The sequence below is a fragment of the Geotrypetes seraphini genome, chromosome 2 (assembly GCF_902459505.1).
Source record: "Geotrypetes seraphini chromosome 2, aGeoSer1.1, whole genome shotgun sequence".
NCBI classification, from domain to species: Eukaryota; Metazoa; Chordata; class Amphibia; order Gymnophiona; family Dermophiidae; genus Geotrypetes; species Geotrypetes seraphini.
Window position 1 is genome coordinate 304,455,135 of NC_047085.1, and position 27,868 is coordinate 304,483,002.

Below are 27,868 nucleotides of genomic sequence, written 5' to 3' on the forward strand. Positions count from 1 at the left end.
ATCTTATTAATAGTGTCTATTGAATTCTGGAGGGAATTGTGATTTCCAGCATCTGGCTGAGAATTGTAATTCTAGTGGCTAGGGGAGGGTATTTTCTGTAGCTAGGTCTAAAGGCTCATGGTGCTGTGCGCCCAGTGGAGTCTGGTTCCATTTGGGCTGGAGGCCTGAAGGGAAAAAGTCTGCCAAGCCTAAACAAATCAGCCTTATTCAGTCCTGCTGTGTGTTTATAAATCCTTTGAAAAATTACATACAGAGGGATGTTTCATTTTTAAACTCGCACTGCTGACTGCATACATTTTGTTGAGCTACATGAAAATAGTGCTTGGAGAATTCTTGGGGTGCAGGTTTAGTTAGCCGGATTGGGACTGTCCAGTTAGCTTTAACTGTGGGTAAGGTGGGTTGCCTGGAAGCTGGCTTAATTAGTTGGAGAATTGTTTTTACTGTATATCAGTTCCAGTAGACTTTGTTCCAAGATTTTATATATATTCAGGGGTCTCAAAGTCCCTCCTTGAGGGCTGCAATCCAGTCGGGTTTTCAGGATTTCCCCAATGAATATGCTTGAGATCTATGTGCATGCACTGCTTTCAATGCATATTCATTGAGGAAATCCTGAAAACCTGACTGGATTGCGGCCCTTAAGGAGGGACTTTGAGATCTCATATATGTATATATATATAATTATTTTTTTTTTGTTGTTGTGAGAAAAATACCTATTAAAATGGTTTTATCTTGCATCTTCTGTGTTCCTTTCACAATGGTCATGTAACTGCTAGGCTGTGCAGTAGGTCTTCAGTGGTCTTCATGCAGTTCTTGTAGTCTGATTTGCAATTTTACTTCGTGGACGATCAGCTGTAGGAATATGTTTTGTTGGGGCCACTGTCTTAGCGGCTTTCTAGTGACAACGGCCACTTCTGGTGTATTGGAAATCTAGCTGGTTCCAAGTTATTTGATAAGATTTCCAGCAAGATCCAGTTCGACCCACTGCATGTTTGAAGCAGAATAACAGAGAACCCAAGCCCGGACTAACATGTTGCATGGTTGGTTCTCCTATGCTCTGTTCCAACCCCCCTCCCCCCCAATTATTTTTCTTACTGCTGCTGAATCCAGAGGCACTGTTCTTGCCAGCACTGTGTGACTTTTGGTGAGTTTGAACTTCTTGGTGCAGGAAAGCTTGCAAAGATCTCAGTAAGCTTTTGCATGTCGAGACCAGCCTGGGTATTCCGCATTATACACTAAACTAAACCTTAATACCGCATGTTCTCTCTAAAAATAGAGCTCGATACGGTTTACAAAAAATTGAAGAGAAAAAATACAGTAGAGAGAGGGATAGTCAGAAACGAAGATCACAATTTTGAAAAAAAGCCAAGTTTTCAGATGTTTACAGAATAATTGGAGAGAGCCCAGATTGCGCAACTGGACAACTCACTTAGAGAGATGCCATGCTGACCCAGAAGAAAGTTTCCAAGTTTTTATTAAAATCTTATTATCCTGCACCATGGATAAACCACCTGCGCGGCTTGCAACCTAAAATCCGATGATACATATAATAATAATCTCACAATTCACACATACTGAAATTTGGGGTAATTTGAATTGCAAAATTTTATATTAAAGAATGGATAAGAAAACACAATATGATTGGTAGCGACAGGAGCCACCTTAGCCTTAAGCAGACCGTTGGGGGGGGGGGGGGAAGAGTTGGCTAGATGGCATTCTACCTAATTTGGCATTGACACTGATGAATTCGAACAACAAGCACCATTGATGACGAACAACTTATAGCAAGAAGTTATCCAGAGGATTGCGTCAAAGGGTGTCTTCTCAAGGCACAAATGAAACATAGAGAAGAGTTGCTCAATCTGGGATTTATCAAACCCGGATATAGTGTGTACACTTAGATTCTCTCATCTCTCCCATGACATACAAGGCATTATCAAGAAAAATTGGCACATATTACATCAAAATGCATCAATCAAATTAATAACAAAATCCAAAAAGTTTGTTATCCAAGGACAAGCAGGCATGATATTCTCACATGTGGGTGACGTCATCTACGGAGCCCCGATGCGGAAGCATTTTCAAGCAAACTTGATTGAAGATTTAAAGTTTGCTCTGCTGCTCCACACATGCGTGCCTTCCTGCTCCACTAGGGGGTGCATCCCCTCGTGGTCTCCAGTTCAAAATTTTCCGCGAGCCTAGAAGCCGTGTTTCTCAGGCTCTGCCCCAACTGCCTTCTAGCACCGCGATTTTTTCTTGTTTTTTCTCGATTAAGTCGCTGTGCGCGAATTCTTTACAACTTTACTTGATTCCTGCTTCGTTTTTCGACGACCCGGAGGCTTCCGGGTCCCCGTGGCCGCGTGGCTAATCGAGCCGCAGCCACTTTCGATTTAATGTCCCGGCCTTTGACTGGCTTTAAAAAGTGCACCCGGTGCGAGCGGCTTCTTTCTCTCACAGATCCGCATCGCCGGTGCTTCCTCTGTCTGGGGGCAGCTCATCCAACCGACTCCTGCCCCCAGTGCGCGATTTTCCAAAACAGGGCCCTCCGCCGAAGAAAAGCCCGCATGGCGGACCTCTTCACGCCGGACCAACCCTCCACCTCGGCCTCGAGGTCGGCCTTGACCTCGGCCCCGGATACCTCGGCATCACCTCGAGACTCGACCCCGAAGTCCTCGGGACAACAGAAAGCCTCGGCCCCGGGTAAGTCCCCTCTTCCCTCTTCAGGTTCTGTAACAGCGAAGAAGCCAACCTCGGGGACAACGTCGACGCATGGCGGAAGCCCCATGCTTACAGCGACTAAGCCCTCCAAGCCTTCGGGCCGTGCCTCCACCACACGGGAATACTCTGATACGAGGTCGCCCCAGGTGGAGTGCACCGAGGCAGCGGACATGCCTTCGATGCTGTCCGTGCCCGTCTTCCAGGACCTACTCCGAGCGATGATCACGTCGGAGCTGTCCACTGCAATGGCCCAGTTTCAATCGGCCTCGACCTCGAACGTGCCAGACCAGCCTGAGCCTCGCACTGGTCAACCTCGAGGAAAGGTGCGCAATCCTTGCCGCATCCCATCCTCCTCAGACTCCTCGCCGAGGCGCCCGAGACGTTCCCCCTCCGCAGACCGCCGAGGGGCAAAACGTCGGGCTAAAACGACAGAAACCTCGAACCGCCGTACCTCCAAGAAGGCCCGAGGTTCACCATCTCTACGAGGCCGTTCTCCCACACCTCGTACGGGACCACTAAGGGTGGCTGAGTTATCACTCTCCAACCCGCGCATCCTCCGAACTCCCCCTCGGACGTATTCTCCGAGGGAGTCCGGATCGAGATCACCGATCCGATATCGATCGGTACCCCTAACTCCGGCATCGTCTCCGAAGGGCCCCTCGAGACGCCGAAGATCGACAACCCCGGAACACTCTCACAGTGCTTCCCCAGTCTCGGAGCACGGATCGGAACATGAACCTCGATACTCGAGGGAAGCCTCCCTATCCTTCTCCACCCGACGAAGGTCTCGTTCCCCGACCCCGCACGGGGCTCCGGGGACATCTCGCCCATCCTTCACTCGCTTTGTCCAAGACATGGGCCACGCATTGGACTTAGACCTCCAGTCCGACTCCAGATACTCTAAAGAGTACCTGGCGGAACTGGATATGCCATCACTGCCCAGAGAGTCCCTTCGCTTACCACCTAACCCGGTACTCCAACAGGCCTTTTTTAGGAACCTGGAGACCCCCTACATGGTCACGGCCGTACCCTCCAAAATGGAGGCCAAGTACCGCACTGTACCTTACCCGGGATTCGAGCAACCACAGCTCTCCCACCAATCGCTGCTAGTAGAATCCTCCTTGAAAAAGGCTCACCCGTCCCGGGTCTCAGCAGCGGTCCCCCCAGGCCGAGAAGGCCGAACCCTGGACAAGTTCGGCAGGAGACTATACCAAAACGCAATGATGGCCTCTAGGGTGCAAAGCTACACTTTCACCTTCACATCCTACCTCAAACACCTCATTGGACTACTGAGAGCCTTTGAGACTGACCTACCGACCTCCCGGCAAGGAACGTTCGGCCTGCTTTTAGAGTCCCTCTCCAACCTGCGTCTTCATCTATTCCACGCGGCCTACGATGGCTTCGAACTCTCCTCCAGAGAAGCAGCCTTCGCTATCGCCATGCGCCGACTAGCTTGGCTGCGCCTGGTCGACATGGACCCCAACTTACAGGACCGGTTGGCTAACCTCCCCTGTGTGGGAAAGGAATTGTTCGATGACACTATCGAGGCGGCTACAAAACGCCTCTCCGAACATGAACGCTCGTTTGCCTCCCTTGTCCGGCAAAAGCCCAAACCGCCAGCGGCCAGGCCGTATAGGGCCCCTCCGCGCCGCTACCCACAAAAGTCCACCCCTGCTTTCTCGCGGCCCCCACCCAGGCGTCCGCAAGCCCACCACAGGGCCATGCCCAAATCCCAACCGCCTACGACCACTAAACCATCCCCGTCCTTTTGACGGGGCATGCGGAAGGGGGCGGGCCCCCTCCGCCATAGTCCCAGGCCACCTTCCCACCGGGGGTCGACTCAAAGCCTTTTACCCTCGCTGGGAACAAGTCACGTCGGACGCATGGGTCCTTGGCGTGATCTCATCAGGGTACTCTCTCAACTTTCGGGCCATTCCTCCGGACAACCCCCCCAAGGAATTGCCCTCCCAACCGGACTCAGCTACCCCTACTCCTCTCCGAAGCTCGAGACCTGCTTCGCCTGAGAGCAGTGGAGGAGGTTCCCCCCGACCAACGGGGGAAGGGCTTCTACTCCCGTTACTTCCTGGTACCGAAAAAAACGGGAGACCTACGCCCAATACTAGACTTGAGACGCCTCAACAAATTCCTAGTACGGGAAAAGTTTCGGATGCTCTCACTACCGACACTTTACCCCCTGATCGACGAGGGCGACTGGCTCTGCTCCCTCGATCTCAAGGAGGCGTACACACATGTCCCAGTGCACCCCGCTCACCGCAAGTTCTTGCGTTTCCAGGTAGGGAACTGGCACCTACAATACCGAGTCCTCCCCTTCGGACTAGCATCATCACCTCGGGTCTTCACCAAGTGCCTCGTGGTGGTAGCAGCAACCTTACGTTCCCAGGGCCTCCAGGTATTCCCCTACCTGGACGACTGGCTAATCAAAGCCCCGTCCAGGGAAGGGGTTATCTCAGCGACCCAACAGACTATTACCTACCTACAAAGTCTGGGGTTCGAAATAAACTTCCCAAAATCCCAACTACGCCCCTCGCAGTCCCTACAGTTCATCGGGGCCACGCTGGACACGGTTCGCCTCCGTTCCTTCCTCCCCCCTCCGCGCAGGGAGGCGTTAGTAAGTCTGAGCCGAAGGATCTCCCTGCTGACCTCGGTATCAGCTCGACAGATGATGACCCTCCTGGGCCACATGGCCTCCACCGTCCATGTCACACCCTTCGCCCGCCTCCATCTGAGAATCCCTCAATGGACCCTGGCGTCTCAATGGCGTCAAGACCGGGACCCGATCGACCGCTCCGTGACAGTGACTCCTTCATTGCAACGATCGCTCCGCTGGTGGGGCGACTCTTCAAATCTTTCCAAAGGTTTGCTCTTCCTCACCCCACCCCACAGCAAGGTACTCACCACGGACTCGTCGGAGTACGCTTGGGGAGCCCATCTGGACGGCCTACGCACCCAAGGAATGTGGTCAGCACAAGATCGTCGCTGCCACATCAACGTGCTAGAACTTCGGGCCATCTATCTCGCAGCTGTAGCCTTCCAACATCTGCTCCACGACCGAGTGGTTCTCATCTGAACCGACAACCAGGTAGCGATGTACTACATAAACAAACAAGGGGGGACAGGGTCTTGGCCCCTCTGTCGGGAAGCCCTGCGCCTCTGGAAATGGGCAATCTCCAACAACACCTTCCTCCGAGCGGTGTACATACAAGGAGAACAAAACTGCCTGGCGGACAGACTCAGCCGCCTCCTCCAGCCACACGAGTGGTCACTACACTCTCAGACCCTACGAGGAGTGTTCGAACGGTGGGGGACACCTCAAATAGACCTGTTCGCGTCCCCTCACAACCACAAGCTGCCTCTCTTCTGCTCCCGGATATACTCCCCGGACCGGCTCGAGGCCGACGCCTTCCTCCTCGACTGGGAGGGAAGGTTCCTGTACGCGTTCCCGCCGTTCCCTCTGATACTGCGGACGCTTGTCCACCTGAAAACAGTACAAGCCACCCTGATCCTGATTGCCCCTCGCTGGCCTCGCCAGCCGTGGTTTTCCCTTCTACTTCAACTCAGTGTCAGAGATCCACTGCCTCTGCCTCTGTTTCCCTCTCTACTGTCACAGGGTCAGGGTTCACTGTTACATCCCAATCTTCAATCTCTTCATCTGAATGCTTGGTTTCTCTCCCCCTGACTGCTCTCCCCGTGTCTCAATCAGTCAAGGAGATATTGGAGGCCTCCAGAAAAACCTCGACGAGAACCTGCTACTCCCAAAAGTGGACCAGATTCTCAACCTGGTGCTCCTCCCACAGCCAGGACCCAGTGTCGGCCCCCGTCCCCCTGGTCCTCGACTATCTACTTCAACTATCTCACTCCGGCCTAAAGACCAACTCCATTCGAGTACACCTCAGTGCGATTGCGGCCTTTCACCAGTCCCTAGAAGGGAAAGCCCTCTCGCTCCATCCCTTAGTCACTCGCTTCATGAAGGGTCTGCTGAACGTCCACCCCCCTCTCAAACCTCCCCCGGTGGTTTGGGACCTTAACGTGGTTCTGGCTCAACTAATGAAACCCCCATTTGAGCCACTAGACAAATGCCATCCAAAATTCCTCACTTGGAAGGTAATTTTCTTACTCGCACTCACGTCCGCACGGCGGGTTAGTGAGCTACAAGCGCTGGTAGCGGACCCACCCTTCACGGTATTCCATCACGACAAGGTGGTACTCCGCACCCATCCAAAGTTCCTACCTAAAGTAGTGTCTGATTTCCATCTCAATCAGTCCATAGTCCTACCCGTGTTTTTTCCCAAGCCCCACTCTCACCCCGGAGAAGTGGCGCTCCACACTCTTGACTGCAAAAGAGCGTTGGCCTTTTACCTCCAACGCACTCAGCCACACCGGAAAGTCCCACAACTGTTTCTGTCCTTCGACCCAAACCGGTTAGGCCACCCAGTTTCCAAACGCACCTTGTCCAACTGGTTGGCCGATTGCATCTCCTTCTGCTACGCTCAGGCTGGTCTCGCGCTGCATGGTCGAGTAACGGGACACAAAGTCCGAGCGATGGCAGCCTCCGTAGCGTTCCTCAGGTCCACACCTATCGAGGAAATCTGCAAGGCTGCCACGTGGTCTTCGGTTCATACCTTCACCTCCCACTACTGTCTGGACTCCCTGTCCAGAAGCGATGGCCGGTTCGGCCAATCGGTATTGCGAAATCTATTTGCTTAAATTGCCAACTTCCCTCCATCCCTCTTCAGTAAGCTTGGAGGTCACCCACATGTGAGAATATCATGCCTGCTTGTCCTGGGATAAAGCACAGTTACTTACCGTAACAGGTGTTATCCAGGGACAGCAGGCATATATTCTCACAACCCACCCACCTCCCCAAGGTTGGCTTCTTGGCTAGTTAAGTGAACTGGAGACCACGAGGGGATGCACCCCCTAGTGGAGCAGGAAGGCACGCATGCGTGGAGCAGCAGAGCAAACTTTAAATCTTCAATCAAGTTTGCTTGAAAATGCTTCCGCATCGGGGCTCCGTAGATGATGTCACCCACATGTGAGAATATATGCCTGCTGTCCCTGGATAACACCTGTTACGGTAAGCAACTGTGCTATCATGTAACACCTCTCCTCAAAAAGGCTCATTGGCTTCCAGTCATATATAGAATCACTCATAAATTATGTACAATTATTTTTAAAACCTTATATAATAAGACCCCAGCTTTTTTATTTAGGCTACTTATCCCTTATTCTGCAAAGAGAATCTTACGATCTAACGAACAGAATCTTTTATCGATTCCCTCACTGAAAATTATTAACACGAGGAGACAATTCATCTTCTCCTGTACAGCACCGCAGACCTGGAACGCCCTCCCTATGTTTTTACGGGAGGAGAAGGAGTTTGCAAAATTTAAAAATGAGTTAAAAACTTTTCTTTTTAAAGATGCATTTGCAAATTAATCTTTTATCTTATTGCTCTGGCTTATTTTATTTTCCTCATATGTCTTATTACCCTTTTGTATTTTCCCTTGATGTTTCTTCTTTTCTTTATGAATTGTATTTCATCCCTCCTTACCTATTGTTTTTGTAATGTTAATTTTTAATATACTAATCTTATTTATTAATTGTATGTATTGTTTGGTTCCCTAATATATGTAAATTTTAAGTGTACACCGCTTAGAAACTTGGATTAAGCGGTTAATCAAGTCAACTAATAAACTTGAACTTGAAACTTGAAATTCATGATTGTTTCAAGAAGATAACACCAGTAATAGCATATTCCAGGAATCGAAATCTTAGAGATATGCTGGTGCCTTCTACCCTTCCGGAAACATCGCCTAATAATATTGGCCCTTTTGGACACATACCTTGTGGCCATTGTTAAATTTGTAAACATAGTTTTGACCATTTCAATTTATGAACATCCAGTCACTGGAGTCAATGCTAAATTGAAAGAGTACAGTGATTGCAACCCAGATCATTTATGCCATTATATGTCCATGTCAGAAGTGGTACATTGATAAAACTAAACGGATGATTAAAACCAGAATGGTTAAACATAGGAGCTGTATCAGCAGAAATATACAGTCCGCACCAATAGTGGAACATTGGTACGAGAAGAGCCATTGTAGATTTAAGATTTTTTGTATTGAAAGTCATTAAGATGAAATGGAGAGGAAGAGATCCAGATATTTCACTAATGAGGGAGGAACAGCGGTTTATTCACAATTATAATACAGTGACTCCAAGGGCTCCTTTTACAAAGGTGCGCTAGCGTTTTTAATGCACACACCAGATTAGCTGAAAATCTACCGCCTGCGGAAAAGGAGGCGGTAGCGGCTAGCGCACACGGCAATTTTGTGTGCGCTATTCCGTGCATTAAGGCCCTAGTGCGGCTTTGTAAAAGGAGCCCCAAGTGATTTAAATATGGAATTCAACCTGCGACCATTTATGTAATCTTACAATTCCTTTTTATTTTGTTCATTGAGTCTATTTGACATGTCCCATTGCTTATTTATGGCAATTGTGATCATCTTCATATATAATTACTGTATATTTTTGTTTTTATGTTGTATCATTATTTATTTGTACAGAGTTGTAGATCATCTCAAATTGTGTCCATTTCACTCATGTACCATTGCGCTAATCATCAAGTCAGCTGCCTTCCCTTTTCCTATACACATATACAGTGGTACCTTGGATTACGAGCATAATCCGTTCCAGGAGCATGCTCGTAATCCAAAATGCTCGTTTATCAAAGCGAGTTTCCCCATAGGAAATAATGGAAACTTTCCCATAGGAAATAATAGAAACTCGCTTTGATATGTTCCCTCCCCCCCGAGGCCAGCAGCGCTGCACCCACCCCTGCCGCCATCGGGCACCCCCCGCCGCGACCTGAGGTTCCCCCAACCCACCCGAACCCTCTTCTTACTTTAGTGTAGCCTCCGCACTGGCACCAGCATGTCCTGTGCGTTGGTGCCGGTGCCCGAAGATCTGCCTCATGTGCTGGGCCTTGAGCATGTGCGCATGCTCAAGGCCTGAGAGTTCACATTCTCTCGACGTGAACTCTCAGGTCTTGAGCATGCGCACATGCTCAAGGCCCAGCACAGGAAGCAGATCTTCGGGCACCGGCACCAACGCACAGGACATGCCGGTGCTGGTGCGGAGGCTACACTAAAGTAAGAAGAGGGTTCGGGTGGGTTGGGGGGACCTCGGGGAGGGGGGGTGCTCGCAAATCGAGGTGTGCTCGGTTTCCAAGGCGCCAATTTTGCTAATGTTTTGCTTATCTTGGAAAACACTCGCAAACCGAGGTACCACTGTATATGCCTGTTCATTATCTAATGGTAAATCTAATGATTATCTTGCATTAGGTCTAATGATTACCCACCATTAGTTTTTGCAGTGACACGCATACTTGACATCTTATGTAGTTTTTTATGGGAATATTTTGATTGGCTCTCTGGGGTCAGTTCTCTCTGGTTTGTTTTGCATGAGCCCCACAATGGGAGATCTCAGAGCATTATGCCTACTAACTAACACTTGTGTGGCTTGTTTCAGGCTGACGACCTAGATGGCGAGATTGATCTGCGTTCCTGTGCGGATGTTTCAGAATTTGCTGTACAGCGCAACTATGGCTTCCAAATCCATGTGAGTGATCTACCGCCTGTAACTTCACAACTTTACTTTGTTTCTCTGTCCCCATCCTGGCCAATTCTGATAATTCTCCCTTTTGGTTCATTCTAAATAAACAGACTAAAGCATCTAGTGATGCTGCTAATCCTATGTTTTTCTTTCTTCTCAGACAAAGGAGGTTGTTTTCACGTTGTCAGCAATGACATCAGGTATTCGGAGGAACTGGATTGAGGCATTGAGGAAAAATGTTCGTCCTACTGGTGGACCAGATGTTACCAAGTATGTCACATACAGTTACAATAATTTATTAAATTTTTAGCTGTTGTGCTCTATGTCTCTTATTTGCTGCTGTTGAAGGTCTCTAAATACTAGTAAGCTTTTTTTTTTTCTGATCTATTTCGTGAAATGTTTTTAAAGGCCATATGTATATCCTAAAGCAAACATAACCATGTCACCCCCCCCTGACTCGCATCCTGTCTGTGAACCTGGTATGTATTTGTTTTACAGAAGTTGCTGAATTTAAATTATCCATGCTAAAAAATGACTTGCCTGTATGAGCATGCCCTTTGTAGTTTTCCAGACCTTGGCATTGTTGGTAGAAGTTCATGAAAATACTCCAAGTTATAGATCCAATATATATCTAAAAAACACAATATGCTCCCATAGCTCCCTTCGACTCGAGTTTCGCAAAAAGTGTCATCAGGAAGGGGGCACTGTAAACAGAAAAAGTGCTACAGCGTAAAGATAAAAACTACAAACTAACGAAATATCCAACTACACTTTAAACACTACAGTTCAACCAAAATTACCCTCATCCAATTTAAACATAAATTCATAATCCTTAACTTCATATAAATCTTAATAGAACTTAACTCAGCTACAGGCTGGAGGCATTCTCCTATCCAAACTGGAGATCAGAGCAGACACAGGAGACTTCATTTTGCAAAACTTTATAGACACTCAACAGTCATTCAGTTTCGTACAATCAGTCACGCAACCAATCAGAGCGTGTCATGGGAGCCAAGGAAACCAAAACCCTCTCTCACATTAACCAATCACAGCTGGAACCACTCGATTTCCTCATTCAATCCCAGGGGGCTCAGAGTTTGCCATTTAATCTTATTTCTGAGTGGCCTACTTTACCTTTAGAGCAGTGGTTCTAAAATCCTGACGGGTTTGGGTCAAGGATGGGGTTAAGGGTACTCACAATGAATATTCATTCTGTTGCATCTACTCAGGAGTCCATATATATGGTGATCAATCCCGTTCCCCTGAACTGGATTTGCAGATTTTCAAAACTTTAACGCCGTCGCAAAACTGTTTTCCAACGGTTTAGCCTGCACGCATTTCAGCGGTGGATTATCAAAGCAGATAATCTCTGTCTTTAGCGAGCTTTCTAGCAGTCTCCGACACTGCCATGCAAATGAGCTTTCCTCAATGAATATGCATTGAAAGCAGTGCATGCACATTTATTTATTCAGTATTCTATACGATTCTCCCAGGAGAGCTCAGAATGGTTTACATGAGTTTATTCAGGTACCCTGTCTGTCCTGGTGGGCTCACAATCTATCTAATGTACCTGAGGCAATGGGGGGATTAAGTGACTTGCCCAGGGTCACAAGGAGCAGCGTGGGTTTGAACCCACAACCCCAGGGTGCTGAGGCTGTAGTTTTAACCACTGCGCCACACTCTCCGGGGGATTCTTAAAATTTGCCGAGCCGTTTTCTAAAAGCGGCATCGGCTTTTAGCTGCAAAAATAAGTTACTGGTCTAGGGGTGCCAGTACAGTGACTGTGTTTCTGGTGGCTGTTGTTTCAGCACGACGTATCTGAGTTGCAAGCTCTCTCCTTCAGGGAACCCTTCCGTAGAATTAAGGAAGCAAGTGTCCACTCTCCGGGCTGTTCCGTCCTTTCTTCTGATTGGGTTGGTGTTTGATGTTTGACTACTGCTTCACGACTTCAGATTTGGCAGCCACGTTTAGAGGATTGTGCATCTTTACATTTATGGTTATATGGTTTTGGATACACCTGTTGAAGACTCATAAAACTCCTGAGGCAGGCCGGTTTGGCCGAAACATGTACATGTCGGGTCATTGAGTCCATGGATGTATTTATGAAACTTTGGATGAATAAAGGCATTTTAATTCATGAGATGAGTTGAAGGACACATTTTTTTGTGCGCCTCATTCTGATTGGGACAATTCCACTCTATATTTGTGTCCCTTATTGTTAGTGCCAGTTGTGGGGTTTTGTTTTGTTTTTTTGTATTTTTTAGAAAAGAAAAATCCTGTTCATTGTTCTAATTCTTGTTTCCAGTACAATAGGGATGGTATACTGAACCAAGGGTCTTCCATTCGCTCTCGCGAGTCTATTGCAGGAGATACTGATCACTGTTTTCAGTAACTCCTTCTTCCTGTTCTCCGTTTCCCCCAGTCGATTATTTCTTCTGAAAGCGAGCATACAGGAGCAACTTTGATCTGCTTGGTCTCTTTTATGTTTTTTGCAAATTTTTTTTTTTTTTTTTTCCATACGATTTTATATTCCAGTAAAGCTCTAGTGACTGCCTAGCTTGCGTGAGAGGAGCAGACTTTGGTCTGCAGCTGACATGTGGATCCTGCGGGGACCTGCTCAGCTAGCCTGCTTGAACTGTGGAGCTCGGGGTTTTCCCCTACTGTTTGCAGGCTGTACGGACACCAGTTGCGTTTCTTTGGAGAGCACATGATGCCTGCTGCATTCTCCTCTCTGCAAACATTTATGACTTGTACGATATGAGCTTCGTCGATGTAGTAAGCAACAAAGGGATGCAATGTACTTGTGAATTTTCCCAGTGAAAGCCCTGTGCCGCATCTTTTACAACAAAAGAGTAATTTTTGACAAAATTCATCAGAACAATCAATTTGCTTTCTTCTAAATTGGCTTTCAAGGTCTTCACGTATTCACTTTGAATCGGACTCTGAAACAGGCATTGGTATCAGTCAGTGCATCCAAAACTGCCGTTAGTCGCATGTCAATCACGTACCGGTGCTGGTTGCAGAATTGCAGCCACATGTAAAGTAGATGCCGGAAATGTACAGACCAGGGTTTTACTGGCCTACATTTTCAATGCCTACTTTATATGAAAATTGTGTCCACAGGGGCTCCTACTGGCGCCTATGATCACTTCCTTTCACAAGCCATGCCCAGTTTGACTGTAACATAGAAACATAGAATATGACAGCAGAAAAGGGCCACGGCCCATCTAGTCTGCCCACACTAATGGCCCACCCCTAACTACCTCCATGAAGAGATCCCACATGCCAATCCCATCTTTTCTTAAAATCTGGCACGCTGCTTGCCTCAATTACCTGTTGTGGAAGATTATTCCAGCGATCAACCACCCTTTCGGTGAAGAAATATTTTCTGGTGTCGCCATGAAATTTCCCACCCCTGATTTTCAACAGATGCCCTCTTGTTGCCGTGGGTCCTTTAAGGAAAAAGAGATCCTCTTCCACCTCGATACAGCCTGTGACATATTTGAACGTCTCGATCATGTCTCCCCTCTCTCTGCATTCCTCGAGTGAGTACAGCTGCAAATTACCCAGTCGTTCCTCATACGGGAGATCCTTGAGTCCTGAGACCATCCTGGTGGCCATTCGCTGAACCGACTCAACTCTCCGCACATCTTTTTGATAATGCGGCCTCCAGAATTGTACACAGTATTCCAGATGGGGTCTCACCATGGATCTGTACAATGGCATTATGACCTCGGACTTACGGCTGACGAAACTTCCACGGATACAGCCCATGATTTGTCTAGCCCTGGATGAAGCTTTCTCCACTTGATTGGCAGTCTTCATGTCTTCGCTAATGATCACCCCCAAGTCACGTTCTGCTACAATCCTTGCTAGGATCTCACCATTTAGGGTGTAAGTCCTGCATGGATTTTTGCCGCCAAGGTGCATGACCTTGCATTTTTTGGCATTGAAACTTAGTTGCCAAGTCTTTGACCAATGCTCCAGCAGGAGTAGGTCCTGCGTCATACTGTCGAGCATTGAGCTTTTGTCGGGCACTGTGCTTTCATCTGTTGGTGCGGTTGCCTACCATGTTGCAACCGCACATGGTAGGCAACCGGTTGCAACATGGTTGTAGACGCCTCTGTGGCTGGGACATCAGCGGCCTGTTCGGTAGGCACTTGCAAGCACCCACATTTTTTAAAATTAATTTTTAATTGGTTTAAAATGATAGTCAATTGCTGTTGTCTATTGCCAATTAAGTCAATTAGGTGGTGGTAGGATGCCTACCACTAACTAACTTTCGGCATCCCTATGGGAATCAGGGCCTTTGATACTTTGAAATGAATTGGTGACTTGTCGGCTTCCAAATTTTGTTTGCAAGTTTGCTGCTGATCAAATCATCTGATGTTTGCTTGTTTCTGGTGTGTTGTGATCAGTATGGACCCACTGCTTGAATTCAGTCGATTCATCCTGAATCCCAATCCTTGAATGCTTTTTCCAAGTAAATTTTCTGTGCTTCTTTGCTGGGACAGTTTTGGCATCGTTGTAGCAAGCAATCTTTGAAGTTCAAACTGCAAACAGCTTTTTGCACTTTGTAGTTGTCATTGATATTTGCATCTTGCAATGTATAGTGCAAAAGCAGACAGAATGAGTGCCTGAAGCACCAACTTTGATCTAAGCTCACAAAATTTTGAGAATCTGATTTCAGCTCCATATTTGTCACGATATGCCACGTACATCTCTCTTAGATTGCTTAACAGCTCCCGCTTTTGCTTTTGTATCTTGACTCCATTAATTCGAACAGAATTGCAATCTTTTTTTTTTTTTTGCCAGACACACTTTGCTGACTTAGTCATCTTCATAAAATTGTTGTTCTCTGGCAATTGCTTGTCAACTTTCGGGTCGGGCAAGGCACAAATACCCTGCTCTTCGATTTTTTGGGGCCATCTTTACCATACATTCTGAAACCACAAACTATAATGCCATAGCTTTTATTGACCAACTTCTTGGGGCCAAATTTTTTTAAATCTTATCAGATATTTCTTTTTTTTTTTTTTTTTTTTTTCATTTCTACAACCAGGTCAATGTAGTCTTCACATAAGACTCATTCTGTGGTTTGCCAAAACTATCCAACATCCTGAACTGTTAGTCCAGTGGTGGGAGTTGTCTTGTTCGTTATCACATTTTTTACTTGTTCAATTTTTTGTTTCATATATCACTTTATTTCTCTACTGTTCACTTTGGGAAATTTCAGAGGAGATTCGCCCATTGCAGATAAGCTTTGGTTAATCATGGGTGACGTGTCGATTTCTAAGTTATCAGAAGATGAAGATCAAACTGCAGTTTCTACTGTGGAAGCAAATTCAACATTAAGAGCACATTTTTTGACCTGCTTTAGTGTTTTTTTGTCAGTCGATTCAATTTATCAGCTATTTCAAGATCAACTTTCAAAAGTCCCATTTTGACAAGATGATTTTGCTTTCCAAACAGATGACATTTCTTTTGCATCATCTCTTATTTTTTGAGGTACATTGCTTTATGATGCAAGCAGATTTGATCATCCGAGAGATTAATTTCCAACTGCTGAATAAGAAGTGACTTGTCTGCCAATAATTGATTTAAGCCCAACATTTTTGCAATAAGCCATGACACTTTGACTGTTTTTCTTCTAACGATGCATGTTGCTAGTGAAGAACCAGATTCAGTTGTTTCCATTATGAATTAATTAATAACATAAATTATTGAACAGAGTAGGCCTTGACATCAAAAGGAATCACTTCAATAATATTATTATAATTATTATTATTTTATTTCTTATATACCGCCAAAGCCGTAGTAGTTCGAGGCGGTTTACAATAAAGAAGGGCTGGACAATCGGCGAATAGTTACAATCAGTGAATACAGATACGCGAATAGATACTATCAGTGAATACAGATACAACAAAGAATCAGCGAATACGGTTTACAACAGAGAAGGGCAGGTCAATCAGTGAAATGTTACAGTCAGCAAATACAGATACAATAAATATGCGAGTGCGGGGGAACGTGCGAAATATGAGGGACAAAAGTGGGTGGGCAGGGTGAAGGGTAGGGAAAGAGAACTTGGGGAAAAGGGGAGAGAGGGAGGACCAGGTTGTAGTTTGGTTGAATAAGATAGTTTTTAATAATTTCCTGAAGTTTAGGTAGGATGAGGAGTGCGAGATAATTCTGCTCAGCCAGTCATTTAGATGACCTGCTTGGAAGGCAAGTGTTGGTGACTTTTGTATCGGCAGGCCTTTAGAGTTGGGTGGCTGAAGAGGTGGGCTCTGCGGGTGGGTCTGGAAGGGCAGTTTAAGGAGAAATGGGGAACCAGGTATAATGGGACCAAACCAAGAATGGATTTGTAACAGATACAGGCAAACTTGAATTGAATTCTTACTTCCATGGGTAGCCAGTGGAGTTTTTGGTAGTAGGGGGATATGTGTTCCCATTTTTTCAGCCCAAAGATTAGTCGGATTGCCGAGTTTTGGATGATGCGGAGTCTTTGAATGGTATTTTTGAAGGACCCCAGGTAGATAATGTTGCAGTAGTCAAGTAGGCTTAGGATGTATGACTGTACCAGTAGTCGAAAAGAGCTTGCATCGAAGTACTTTCTGATGGTTCTCAGTTTCCATAAGGCGGAGAAGCCTTTTCTGACCAGTAAGTTGGTGTGAGATTCAAGGGTGAGGTTGCAGTCAAGTGTCACTCCCAGAATTTTTATGGAATCTGTGATAGGAAAGACATGACCATTTAAGGAGATTGTAGAATCTTTGATTTTGTCGTTTGGACTTGCCAGGAAGAATTTGGTTTTTTCAGAGTTGAGTTTTAATTTGAAATCGGTCATCCACAGATCAATTTGTTTTAGGGTGGATTCCAGGTGGTTTGTTGTCTCCGGAGATATGGAGGATAGGGGAAAAACTAAGGTGATGTCGTCAGCGTAGATGTAGAACTTGATTTTCAAGCTTTGTAATAGGTTCCCAAGTGCGGCCATGTAGATATTGAAAAGTGCGGGGGACAGGGGGGAGCCTTGTGGGACTCCACATGCGTTTACCCAGCTGAAGGAAAGTGTATTGGCATTGCAAACTTGGTATTGTCTATCTAGTATAAATAGTAATATAAGCAATATGCTAAAAAAAAAAAAAAAAGGATCAAGAGGTGACCCGGGAAACTACAGACTGGTGAGTCTGACCTCGGTTCTGGGGAAAATGGCGGAAGCACTGATAAAAGAAAACATCGATGAACATTTTGAAAGAAACAAACTTCTGATAACCAGCCAGCATGGTTTCTGCAAGGGGAGATCGTGCCTAACGAACTTATTGCACTTCTTCGAAGGAATTAACAAACGGATGGACAAAGGAGACCCAATAGACATCATATCTAGATTTCCAAAAAGCCTTTGATAAGGTGCCCCATCAACGCCTACTCCGGAAACTGAAGAACCATGGGGTGGAAGGAGACATACATAGATGGATCAGAAACTGGTTGGCGGGTAGGAAACAGAGGGTAGGAGTGAAGGGCCACTACTTGGACTGGAGGAGGGTCACAAGTGGGGTCCCGCATGGACGAAGTGTGAGATAATAAAATTTGCGGACTACATCAAACTATTTAGTGGAGCTTGGACTAAAGAGGACTGCGAAGAATTGCAAAGGGACTTGAACAAACTAGGGGAATGGGCGACAAGATGGCAGATGAAGTTCAATGTTGAGAAATGTAAAGTATTACATGTGGGAAACAGAAACCCGAGGTACAACTATACGATGGGAGGGATGTTATTAAATGAAAGTACCCAAGAAAGGGACTTGGAGTTAATGGTGGACATGACAATGAAGCCGACGGCACAGTGTGCAGCGGCCGCTAAGAAGGCAAACAGAATGCTAGGCATAATCAAGAAGGGTATTACAACCAGAACAAAAGAAGTTATCCTGCCATTGTATCGAGGGATGGTGCGTCCGCATCTGGAGTGCTGCGTCCAATATTGGTCGCCGTACCTTAAGAAGGACATGGCGTTACTCGAGAGGGTTCAGAGGAGAGCGACACGTCTCATAAAGGGGATGGAAAACCTTTCATACGCTGAGAAATTGGAGAAACTGGGTCGCTTTTCCCTGGAGAAGAGGAGATTTAGAGGGGATATGATAGAGACTTACAAGATCATGAAGGGCATAGAGAGAGTAGAGAGGGACAGATTCTTCAAACTTTCGAATAATAAAAGAACAAGAGAGCATACAGAAAAGTTGAAAGGGGACAGATTCAAAATGAATGCTAGGAAGTTCTTCTTTACCCAATGTGTGGTGGACACCTGGAATGCGCTTCCAGAGGGTGTGGTAGGACAGAGTACGGTATTGGGTTTCAAGAAAGGATTAGATGTTTTCCTGAAGGAAAAGGGGATTGAAGGGTATAGATAGAGGATTAATATGCAGGTCCTGGACCTGATGGGCTGCCGCGTGAGCAGGCTGCTGGGCACGATGGACCTCGGGTCTGACCCAGCAGAGGCATTGCTTATGTTCTTATGTTCTAAACCTGTGCACTGCTTGCTAAATTTATATTATTGTTGTCGGCTGTTGTCAAACATGTATAGCAAATATATTTAGCGTTATAAACGTTGAAAGATATGTCTACAGTAGCTTGTTAAACATTGGCCCCTTTGTTTAGCATTATTTGCTGGCATTGAAAAACAAAACCATCTTTTTCATGGGCTTTGAAATATGCTCTTTCTAGTAGTTGATTTGAAAATTTTTCTAGATTACTTATTTTTGGAAAATCTGGTTAAAGATACCCAATTATTGACGTATTTCAAAAAATTACAAAATTTAAAGTGAAATTTGTAAAGTTACAAGATTTGCTTAGAAGTTGAAATCATATATTTGAGAACAATGTCATGTCACAAAAAATAGACAAAATTTCACGGGAATAGCTTCATTATTATTGCAAAGAAGAAAAAATTTGATCATGTCATTCCACTGCTAAATCTGCTCATTGGCTACCAATCCCACACCGTATCATTTATAAGATAGCACTTCTCTCCTTTAAATCTTTAGACACTAAAGAACCGGCCTTTAGTCATAAACTCCTTATCCCGCATGAACCTACACAAGTCTTAAGATCCTCCTTGCAGTACCTTCTCCATATACCATCATTGAAAATTATTGTCTCGCATCGGGCTACTTCCTCCGCAGTTACTGCTCCTATGTTGTGGAACTCCTTACCTCTGTATAACAGGGAGGAGAAAAATTTAGCCAAATTTAAGAGAAATTTAGACTTACCTTTTCCAGAATGCATATGACTCCTAAACAGATCTTAAATATAGGGCTCCTTTTATCAAGGTGTGCTATGGGGGTTAGCGCGTCAGATATTTCATCACGTGCTAACCCCTGCGGCACGCCAAAAAACTAACGCCTCGTCAATGGAGGTGTTAGCAACTAGCGCGGCAGGCGGTTGAACGCGCGGTGTTCCGCGCATTAACCGCCTACAGCATCTTGATAAAAGGAGCCCATAGTCAGAGTTCTTTGATAATGCTGCCTCCCCTTCCTATTGTGGTCTCCATTTTTTGTATTCTTTTCTTTAAATTTGTAGTTCTCCCACCTTTCCTACCTGTTTCTGTTAGTCAAATGCTTGTTCAGTGGAAATCTGTTAAATTATGCCTCCCTCCTTTTAATATAACTTGAAAAACGCTTAGAAATCTTGATTTGCGTTTAATCAAATTTTTAATAAACTTGATTATTACAGGAACCACACAAGGCTAAACTTTGAAATTTTTTAGCGTATCCATTTCTTCAGCACACTTTGAGGCTTTTATGTGTTGTCGGTAAAAAAAAATGAAAATCTGTATTAGTTCCATTGAATAGATTGTAAAATAGTAATAATATTAATAACAACTTTATTCTTTTATACTGCCATAACCAAAAGTTCTAGGCGGTTTACACTAAAAAGCTGGATAATCAGCGAAATACAATAATACAGTAAAAAATACAAATATTTGTAAAATATAATTTCAATAATAAAACTCTCATTAAGTAATAAACTTATCAAACAAAGTGGTCTTAATTTCCGAAAACAGCACTAGGATAACATAGCTTACGGAATACATTTACCTAACCAAGACCTAACCAAGATTGTTGCCTACCAGCTTGAAATGCTTTGGTCCTATCTAAGAAGGTCTTGTATCTATCTACATCCATTAATTTTTGGGTAAGCAAATAAGTAGAAGTTTCTAGTTTCTCTTGATGATCTATGCAACACAAAATGAGGAAAAATGTAAGCTGGAGACAATCCCGATATCAGCTTAAAGCAGATACAGGAAAATTTGAATAATACTCTTGCCTCCAAAGGCAGCCAATGAAGTAAACAATAATATGGACTAAAAGGTTGTATAAAATGCCAATTTCATTTGATTTGCTTATATAACCAAGGAAATATTTTGACTCCAAAGTTGCAAAAATTTTGCAGGGATACTGTTGTACTTGGTTGCAGTACGATATCAAACAAAAAGCAATATGTCCACAAGTATTCCACTGGTGAATTTTAAACTTTACCAAAGTTAAATTTGGGTCATGTAAAATTCAGTATATAAAGGTTTCGTCAAAATTTGTGATGAGGTGGGGCACTTTTCTAAAATTAGATCACTTAACATGTAATGACCCTGTAGTGTATGCTGGATTATACCTTCACTTGAGTGAAATGAGGTCGGGGAACTTGACTAGACAAAGGTATTGAACCTTTTATTAGCTGTGTCTGCAGATGGCATCTTGAGAAGAGAACTTGGGTCAGCTGAGTTCTTCAAAGACCACCTTGTGTAGAGATCAGGCAAGTGGCGAGACAAGCAATAGAGCAGTGTTTTTCAACTGCTAGTGTGCCGCGAGATGTTGCCTGGTGTGCCGTACGGTGCAGACACTGATTAGGCCTCAGGCCGGGTCCCGCACGCGCTCCCATGAGACTCCCCTGGTCCTCGCTGCTGTTCAGTTTCGATCTTCTGCTCTGACGCAACCGGAAACAGGAAGTTGCAGCAGAGCAGAAGATTGAACACTGAGCAGCCGCGCGTGCATGTCGCCGAAAAACAAAACCTACAAACTAAGGTGAGGCGAAGGGAGAGAGCTGGCTAAACAGTAGGATCGGTTGGGCAGGCGAGTGGTGGCTGCGGGGACCGTGCGATCGCTCGTGTTCCTGGCTCAAATTGGAAGGAGGGAGTGAAAGGGAAAAGGATTCTGGGCCAAGGGGATGAAGACGGAAAGAAAAACCCACAGCAGGAAAGAAAGGGAAGGACAGGCAGGTGAGCCAAATGCTAGAAGCAGGGGGGGGGAAGAAAGAGGGAAAAAAGCTAGATGGGGTTGAAAAGAAGAGACACACTGGTATGGAAGAGGAAGATAGGGGAAATTTGGACACAGGAAGGTAACAGAAAGAGGGGAAATTATGTGCATGGGGCATAGGGACAGAGACATAAAGGGGACATGCCATGGGGATGGTATATGGACACAGGGGGGGGGCAATGACAGATACATAGGGGAGATATTAGAAATGGAGAAAATAGGAGCACAGAAGTGAGATGGTTTGTGGGGATGGGACAGGGACCGAGCTCGCAGGCTCCAGTGGCTTGCACAAATTACATTGTAACGTGCCATGAAAATAAGAGGGAGGAAGGTAGATAGATAAGCCACGTGAGAGGAGCTGAAGGGTAGTAGAAAGGAACAGATAGTAAAGGAGGGAGGGAAGGGTGGTGGTGGAAAGGAATAGGACAGACATTGAAGGAGGGTGGAGAGGAACAGACTCCGAAGGGAAATGTGGAAGACAGAGTGGGAAGAAGACAGATGCCAGACTATGCGGGAGCGGAGGGAAGAAGATGGGTGCTAGACCAATTGGGGGTGGTGAAGGGAGAGGCACAGTAACAGCAAATGGAAGACGTAGAGAGAAGACACACAGTGGATGGAAGGAATTGAATGAGAAGATGTGGAAAGCAGAAACCAGATAACAAAGGTAGAAAAAAAATTATATTTATTTATTTATTTTTTGCTTTAGGATAAAATAGTATATTAGTTGTGTTGATAAAAATTTATAAACAAAGCCCTGCCAGCTGAACATCTCTTTCTCTAGTTCAGCAGCAGGAACTTTGATTTATAAGAAAGGAGTAAGCTAAATATTACAGTACTAAGGCTTATATGGATGCAGCGGGGACGGTGACGGGGCGGTGAATGGGATGGCAGTGGCGGTGACGGGGCGGTGAAAGGGATGGCGGTGACGGTGACGGGGCGGTGAAGGGAACGGCTGTTGACGAAGAGCTACGTGTGTGTCTTTCTTCGATTCCAGCCAGAATATCAGCTTTGTTTTCAGCCAAACAGGCCCAGATTTCCCACTGAATAAAGTATTTTATAATTTTTCACTATTCTGTTTACTTAATATTTCATAATAAAGTAATTATAAAATACTTTCTTTGTGTTTATTTGATTCCTATTCAAGAGAATTACTTTATATATAGTCAATATAGGCACAGAGTTAAATTTTTTAACATTTTCTAATGGTGGTGTGCCTCGTGATTTTTTCATGAAACAAGTGTGCCTTTGCCCAAAAAAGGTTGAAAAACACTGCAATAGAGCATAGGATTAGACCGCTTTTCAAGAGGAGAAATGGGGAACAAAATAAAATCCATTCGTGTTAGAAAAAGCAGATGGCATGATATGAAGCAGAGGGCCTAGTTGAGGGATGAATGTAAATTGATGGCAAACATAATTTGTGGATAGTTTGGAAAACTAAAGTGAGAAGTGGAGGCTGTGGGAGAAAATGATACGTGCTGTGGAAGTAGACATGCAAAAAAGAAATGGGTGGAATTTTTTTCAACATTAATACAAAGTGTTGTTGAAAGATATTAGTGGATCTGTGTAGAGATGGTTTCAACAATGTAAGACTTGCAGAAGGTGACCAGAGCTTCATAAATGCTAGGTATGAATGGCTTGCTGAAACAGGATGCTGACACGAGTAAGGGTCTGACAGGCTAGTATGCTAAATAGATTCTCTGCTAGGAGCAGCATTAACAAATTGTCTATTTTCTGTTGATTCTTTTTCTTTAAACTAAATCTTTTAGAGAGCATGCAGGCTTTCCTGAAGTGCTGGAATTTATTTATTTGTTTGCTTGCTTGCTTGTCTATTTGTTTTTAGTATTTATAGACCACTTATAGCCTAAGTCAAGGGTCTGCAACCTTTTTAAAGCAAAGAGATATTTTATCCTAAATATCTGATCCAAAATTTACAAAGAGCCTTAAGGAATAGAGAAAGGGGTTGAGAGATTCAGATCTCTCACTCTCTTCCCTCCCCAAGGTCTAGCTTCTCTCTCCTCTTTCTCCCCCTCCAATCACTCTCAGGTCTCTGCATCTCTCATCCCTCCCTCCTCCCAACCCATAGCCAAGGCTCTTTACCCTCTCCAGGCCCCAACTCTTTGATCGCCCTCCTGACCCTGTGATTTCCCTTCCCCCCCCCCCCCCCAAGGGCCTACTTAGGACCCGTGGGGGGTGTTCTTCGGGGCAAGATCATGGCCCTCTTGTGGCAGCTAACCCCACAATACCCTTGCCACTCCTCTCTGCCATGTATAGGTGGGCCCCCAGGTCTACCAAGGTACCTGGAGGTTCAGCAGGGGTTTTCGTGGCAGGAGTGCAGCCCTCTCACTCCTGCCTCCTCCTAGCTGCTTCCTAAAATGGCTGCTGTAACCTTGGGTAGCTACTCATGACATTTCCTGTAGTATCACAAGGTGCTGCGAGAGGTTGCAGCAGCCATTTTTGAAGGCAGTCGTGAGGAGGCAGGAACACGAGGGCCTCTTCCCCTGCCACGAAAACCCCTGCTGGGCCACCAGGTACCTCAATAGAACTGGGGGGGGGGGGGGCTTTCTATAGAAGAGCCGCAGCCACATGGAAAAAGAGCCACAGGTTGCCAACCCCTGGCCTTAGGTGGTTTACATTCAGATACTTGAGTATTTCTCCTTATCTGTCTTGGTGGGCTCATAATCTGATTAATATTCCTGGGGCAGTAGCATGTTAAGTGGCTTGCCCAGGATCACAAGGAGCAGTGCTGGGCTTGAACTTGAAACCTCAGAGGGCTTAGGCTGCAGCCCTAACCACTAGGCATCTCCAATTCAGTGTCTGCTATTGTCTTTGCTTTTTTTCCCCTCATGTTGATTAATTCCCAGGTGTTGTCCATTGCTGTTCATTTGCTCCCTCTTTCCCTTCCTTGGCCTCATCTTCATCTCACATAATGAATCTTTGTTTTGGCTCTAGGCTGTCTGACAGTAACAAGGAAAACTCGTTCCGAAGTTACAGCTCTCAGAAGGTCCTGGTTAGATCAGAGGAACAGCGATTGCCTACAGGGTCAGAAGTTATCACCCGGAATGCAAACAAGAAGTTGGACACGCCAAACCAACGCCAGACTCCGTTCAGTTATGTGGAGCTGGCTCCATTACAACAGGGACCCTTGAGCCAGGAAAACTCTCAGCTGCCCCGAACAGCATTGCGAGCCCTAGACAGCTCAAGCAAATTGGAAGAACTGGAACGTGAGCAAGGGCTTCGCTCAGAGGAGAGGCGCAAGTGGTTTGAGAGCCCTGTCACTGGTGGGATCAAGCAGGACGAAGCATGGGGTGATCTCTTCAGAAAGGTGGGGGACTGTGGTTCAGTGAATGCCTCCCTTTCAGGGGAGCAGAGACAGAAACTGAATGAAGAGATTGAGAAGAAATGGTTGGAGCTGGAGCGTCTGCCGCTGAGAGAATTTAAGCAGGTTCCGTTGACTGCTCTCTTGGACCAGGGCAAAGGGAGTGTAAGAAACACCACAGGAGGTTCGAGAGAAATGTTTGAAAAAGAGGTAAGATGGCTTTTCCCTTTCCTTTATCCTGTGGGCAATGGAATGGGCCACAAGGGTTGTGGCACTACCAGTTTTTTTGTCACATCAGCAGCCAGGGAGATATGGCCGGTTTAGAAACAGAGCTTGCTTTATTGGTCCTCCCTAGCAAAAATGTTCTGCTGCCTCCTCTCCATCTATATGTAAGACTCTTTAACATGATTGCATTGTAGAACTGAGTACTGGCTTAGGAATAAAGATAAAGATCATTTTTTTAAGGCAACCCTTCTTGGCAGCCAAAATTTATGTGTTACCATTATTTGAGGAATGTAATTTGTGATTAGCAAGTGAATTTTGAGTCCACTGCCTTCTTCCTACAACAGTCGTTGCTATCTATGCTGGCTCTGCTGCAAGAGGTCATAGAAGCCATTTTGAAAATTGAGCTGATATAGGCAAGAGTGACTGGAGATCACTCTGCCCTGACTAAAATCCCTAGACCACCAGGGATTATTTGGTAGTCTAGGAGAGGTGCTTCTCTTTGCAATATATATATTTTTTTGTAATGTAATGCGATTGCAAGTAATGTGGTGAAATCAGTTAGCGGGGTTTTAAAAAGGCTTAGATAATTTCCTAGAAGAGAAGTCCATAGGCCATTATTGAGATGGCATGGGGATAGCCACTGCTTATTTGTAGGATAAGCAGCATAAAATCTGTTTTACTACTTGGGACCTGGATTGGATATTGTTTGAAACAGAATACTGAATTTGATGGATCTTCTGTCTATCCCAGTATAGCAATTCTTTCTTTTTTTTATATTATTGAATATTTTCCATTGAAAACAAGCATATAATACTTGAATACAGATCTATAATAGTAAACCCACATAACCTTTTACAGTGAAACAAGTCACCCAATAGGAATTAATCACAATTATAGAGACCAAGAAAAGGAAATAAAACAAAGAAAAAGCTTATTTCAAAAAAGGAACAGTGACGAGTACAAAGTCGGTAGCCGGTTCGTTTTAAGCTAAAGGAGAGACTATCGGCCTTATTACTCCTCCTCCTTCTTAAGCCACAATAAAGTCTTATCAAGTGCTTCAGTTCAAAAAACAGGTAATTTTTACCACCTGATGAAATGCAACATTCTTCAGGAAATTTTAATATGAAGGATGCTCCCAAGGCAAGTACTCTAGGTCTGTATGCCAAAAAGTCCTTCCTTCCTTTTCTGTGTTCTTGAAATACATCAGGAGACAAACTTACTGTTGAACCTAGAAATTGCTCATTGATATGTCTGAAATTCCAAAGCAAATATTACAATGAGGGTAGTCCTCTCTGTAATTACTTCCAAAGAATTTTCAAGAAATTTTTGTTAGATTCATCTCACCATCAGCCCCTCCAGCCATATCAGTAGGAGTTAAACTTCCTATTTTATTCCTAATAGAGATACTGTATATTGAGCTCTCAATATTGGAGATAAATTCTCCACAGGAATTAACTATCTTTTTCATATATCTCTATACCATTTTAACAGCTGATACAATTGGTGATTTTGGAAAAATTCAGCATTCTCAAATTATTTCTCCTTGGTTTATTTTCCATAAATTGTAACTTTTTCTGGATAAAATACCTCTCCTTAATAATTTCAGTTTCTAAAGTCTTAATTTGATTAATCTGTTCTTCATGTTTTTGGATACTCTCAACGTCTTGCAATTCACCTTGAGTAGTCACCGTGGAATTGATAGACACACAGGGCTCCTTTTATGAAGCTGTGCTAGCGGTTTTAACACACGCACCGGATTAGCGTGCGCTAACTGGAAATCTACCGCCTGCTCAAAAGGAGGCGGTAGCCGCTAGCGTGTGCGGCAGTTTAGCGCGTGCTATTTTGTGCGTTAAGTCCCTAGCGCGGCTTTGTAAAAGGAGCCCACAGTCATTCTGTAGTGTAGTCACTGCCTTCCTCAGGTTGGAGTCCTTGATTTCAATAACCTTCCATAGTGCTTCCAAATTGACTACCTCAGGCTTCTCTAAATTGTATGTTTTTCCTCTAGATGACTGAAGTTCCTGTAACCACTTCGCAGGGTGCCGATATCAGGGCTTCAGCAGGACCAATCTCTCCCAACAACTTCTCTCCTGCTGCTCCTCCAAGCATTGACGTTAGTCCCCGATCTCGAAGGGAGTCAACACTCTCCGTGCTTGCCGGGCTTTCCCTTCTGGAGCGGAGCCTGCCCCTGATCCGGGCTCAGAGAAACTCATTCTAAACTAAGGTCCTCCTTTGGTTCAGGTGTCCCTCCCGAAGCTGACGCTTTCTCTGTTACATGGCACAAAATTACTTTTGGGATGGTTATATGTAGCAGTCGTCGTAGGTTCCCAGTCACTGACGGACGTGGTAGGGTACTTGTTTCCCCACCATCAAAGAGGAAAAAACACTCTAACTATTGACATTTGTTAAGATCTCATCCACAGACGCTCTGCGCTCACGTCTGCCCCCGATGCTATCTTGGTCGACATACTTAATGCAGTTATGATATTGCGCAATAGTTAATATGGTAAATAGTTCTCCAAATAAATGCTTTTGATACCAGGGGTTAGCAGGAATTTGTACATTTGTACATTTTGGATAAGTTCCAATGAGCTATTCTATAGAGATATGACATCAGCTGCCCCTCCAAATATGGTGCAGAGTCAGCCATTGAGAAAGCACTGTGGCTTTTAGTTTT

At 45.0% G+C, this 27,868-nt stretch overlaps 1 protein-coding gene across 1 annotated transcript in view; it reads left to right on the forward strand.

Moving 5' to 3' along the window:
- TRIOBP (TRIO and F-actin binding protein) overlaps positions 1-27,868 on the forward strand; it is a 287,725-nt gene that overhangs the window by 188,924 nt on the left and 70,933 nt on the right. The window contains exons 17-19 of the mRNA XM_033929925.1: positions 10,270-10,359; positions 10,514-10,623; positions 24,603-25,179. Of these exons, the coding sequence (XP_033785816.1) occupies positions 10,270-10,359; positions 10,514-10,623; positions 24,603-25,179 (777 nt within the window). The remainder of the gene's footprint in view (positions 1-10,269; positions 10,360-10,513; positions 10,624-24,602; positions 25,180-27,868) is intronic.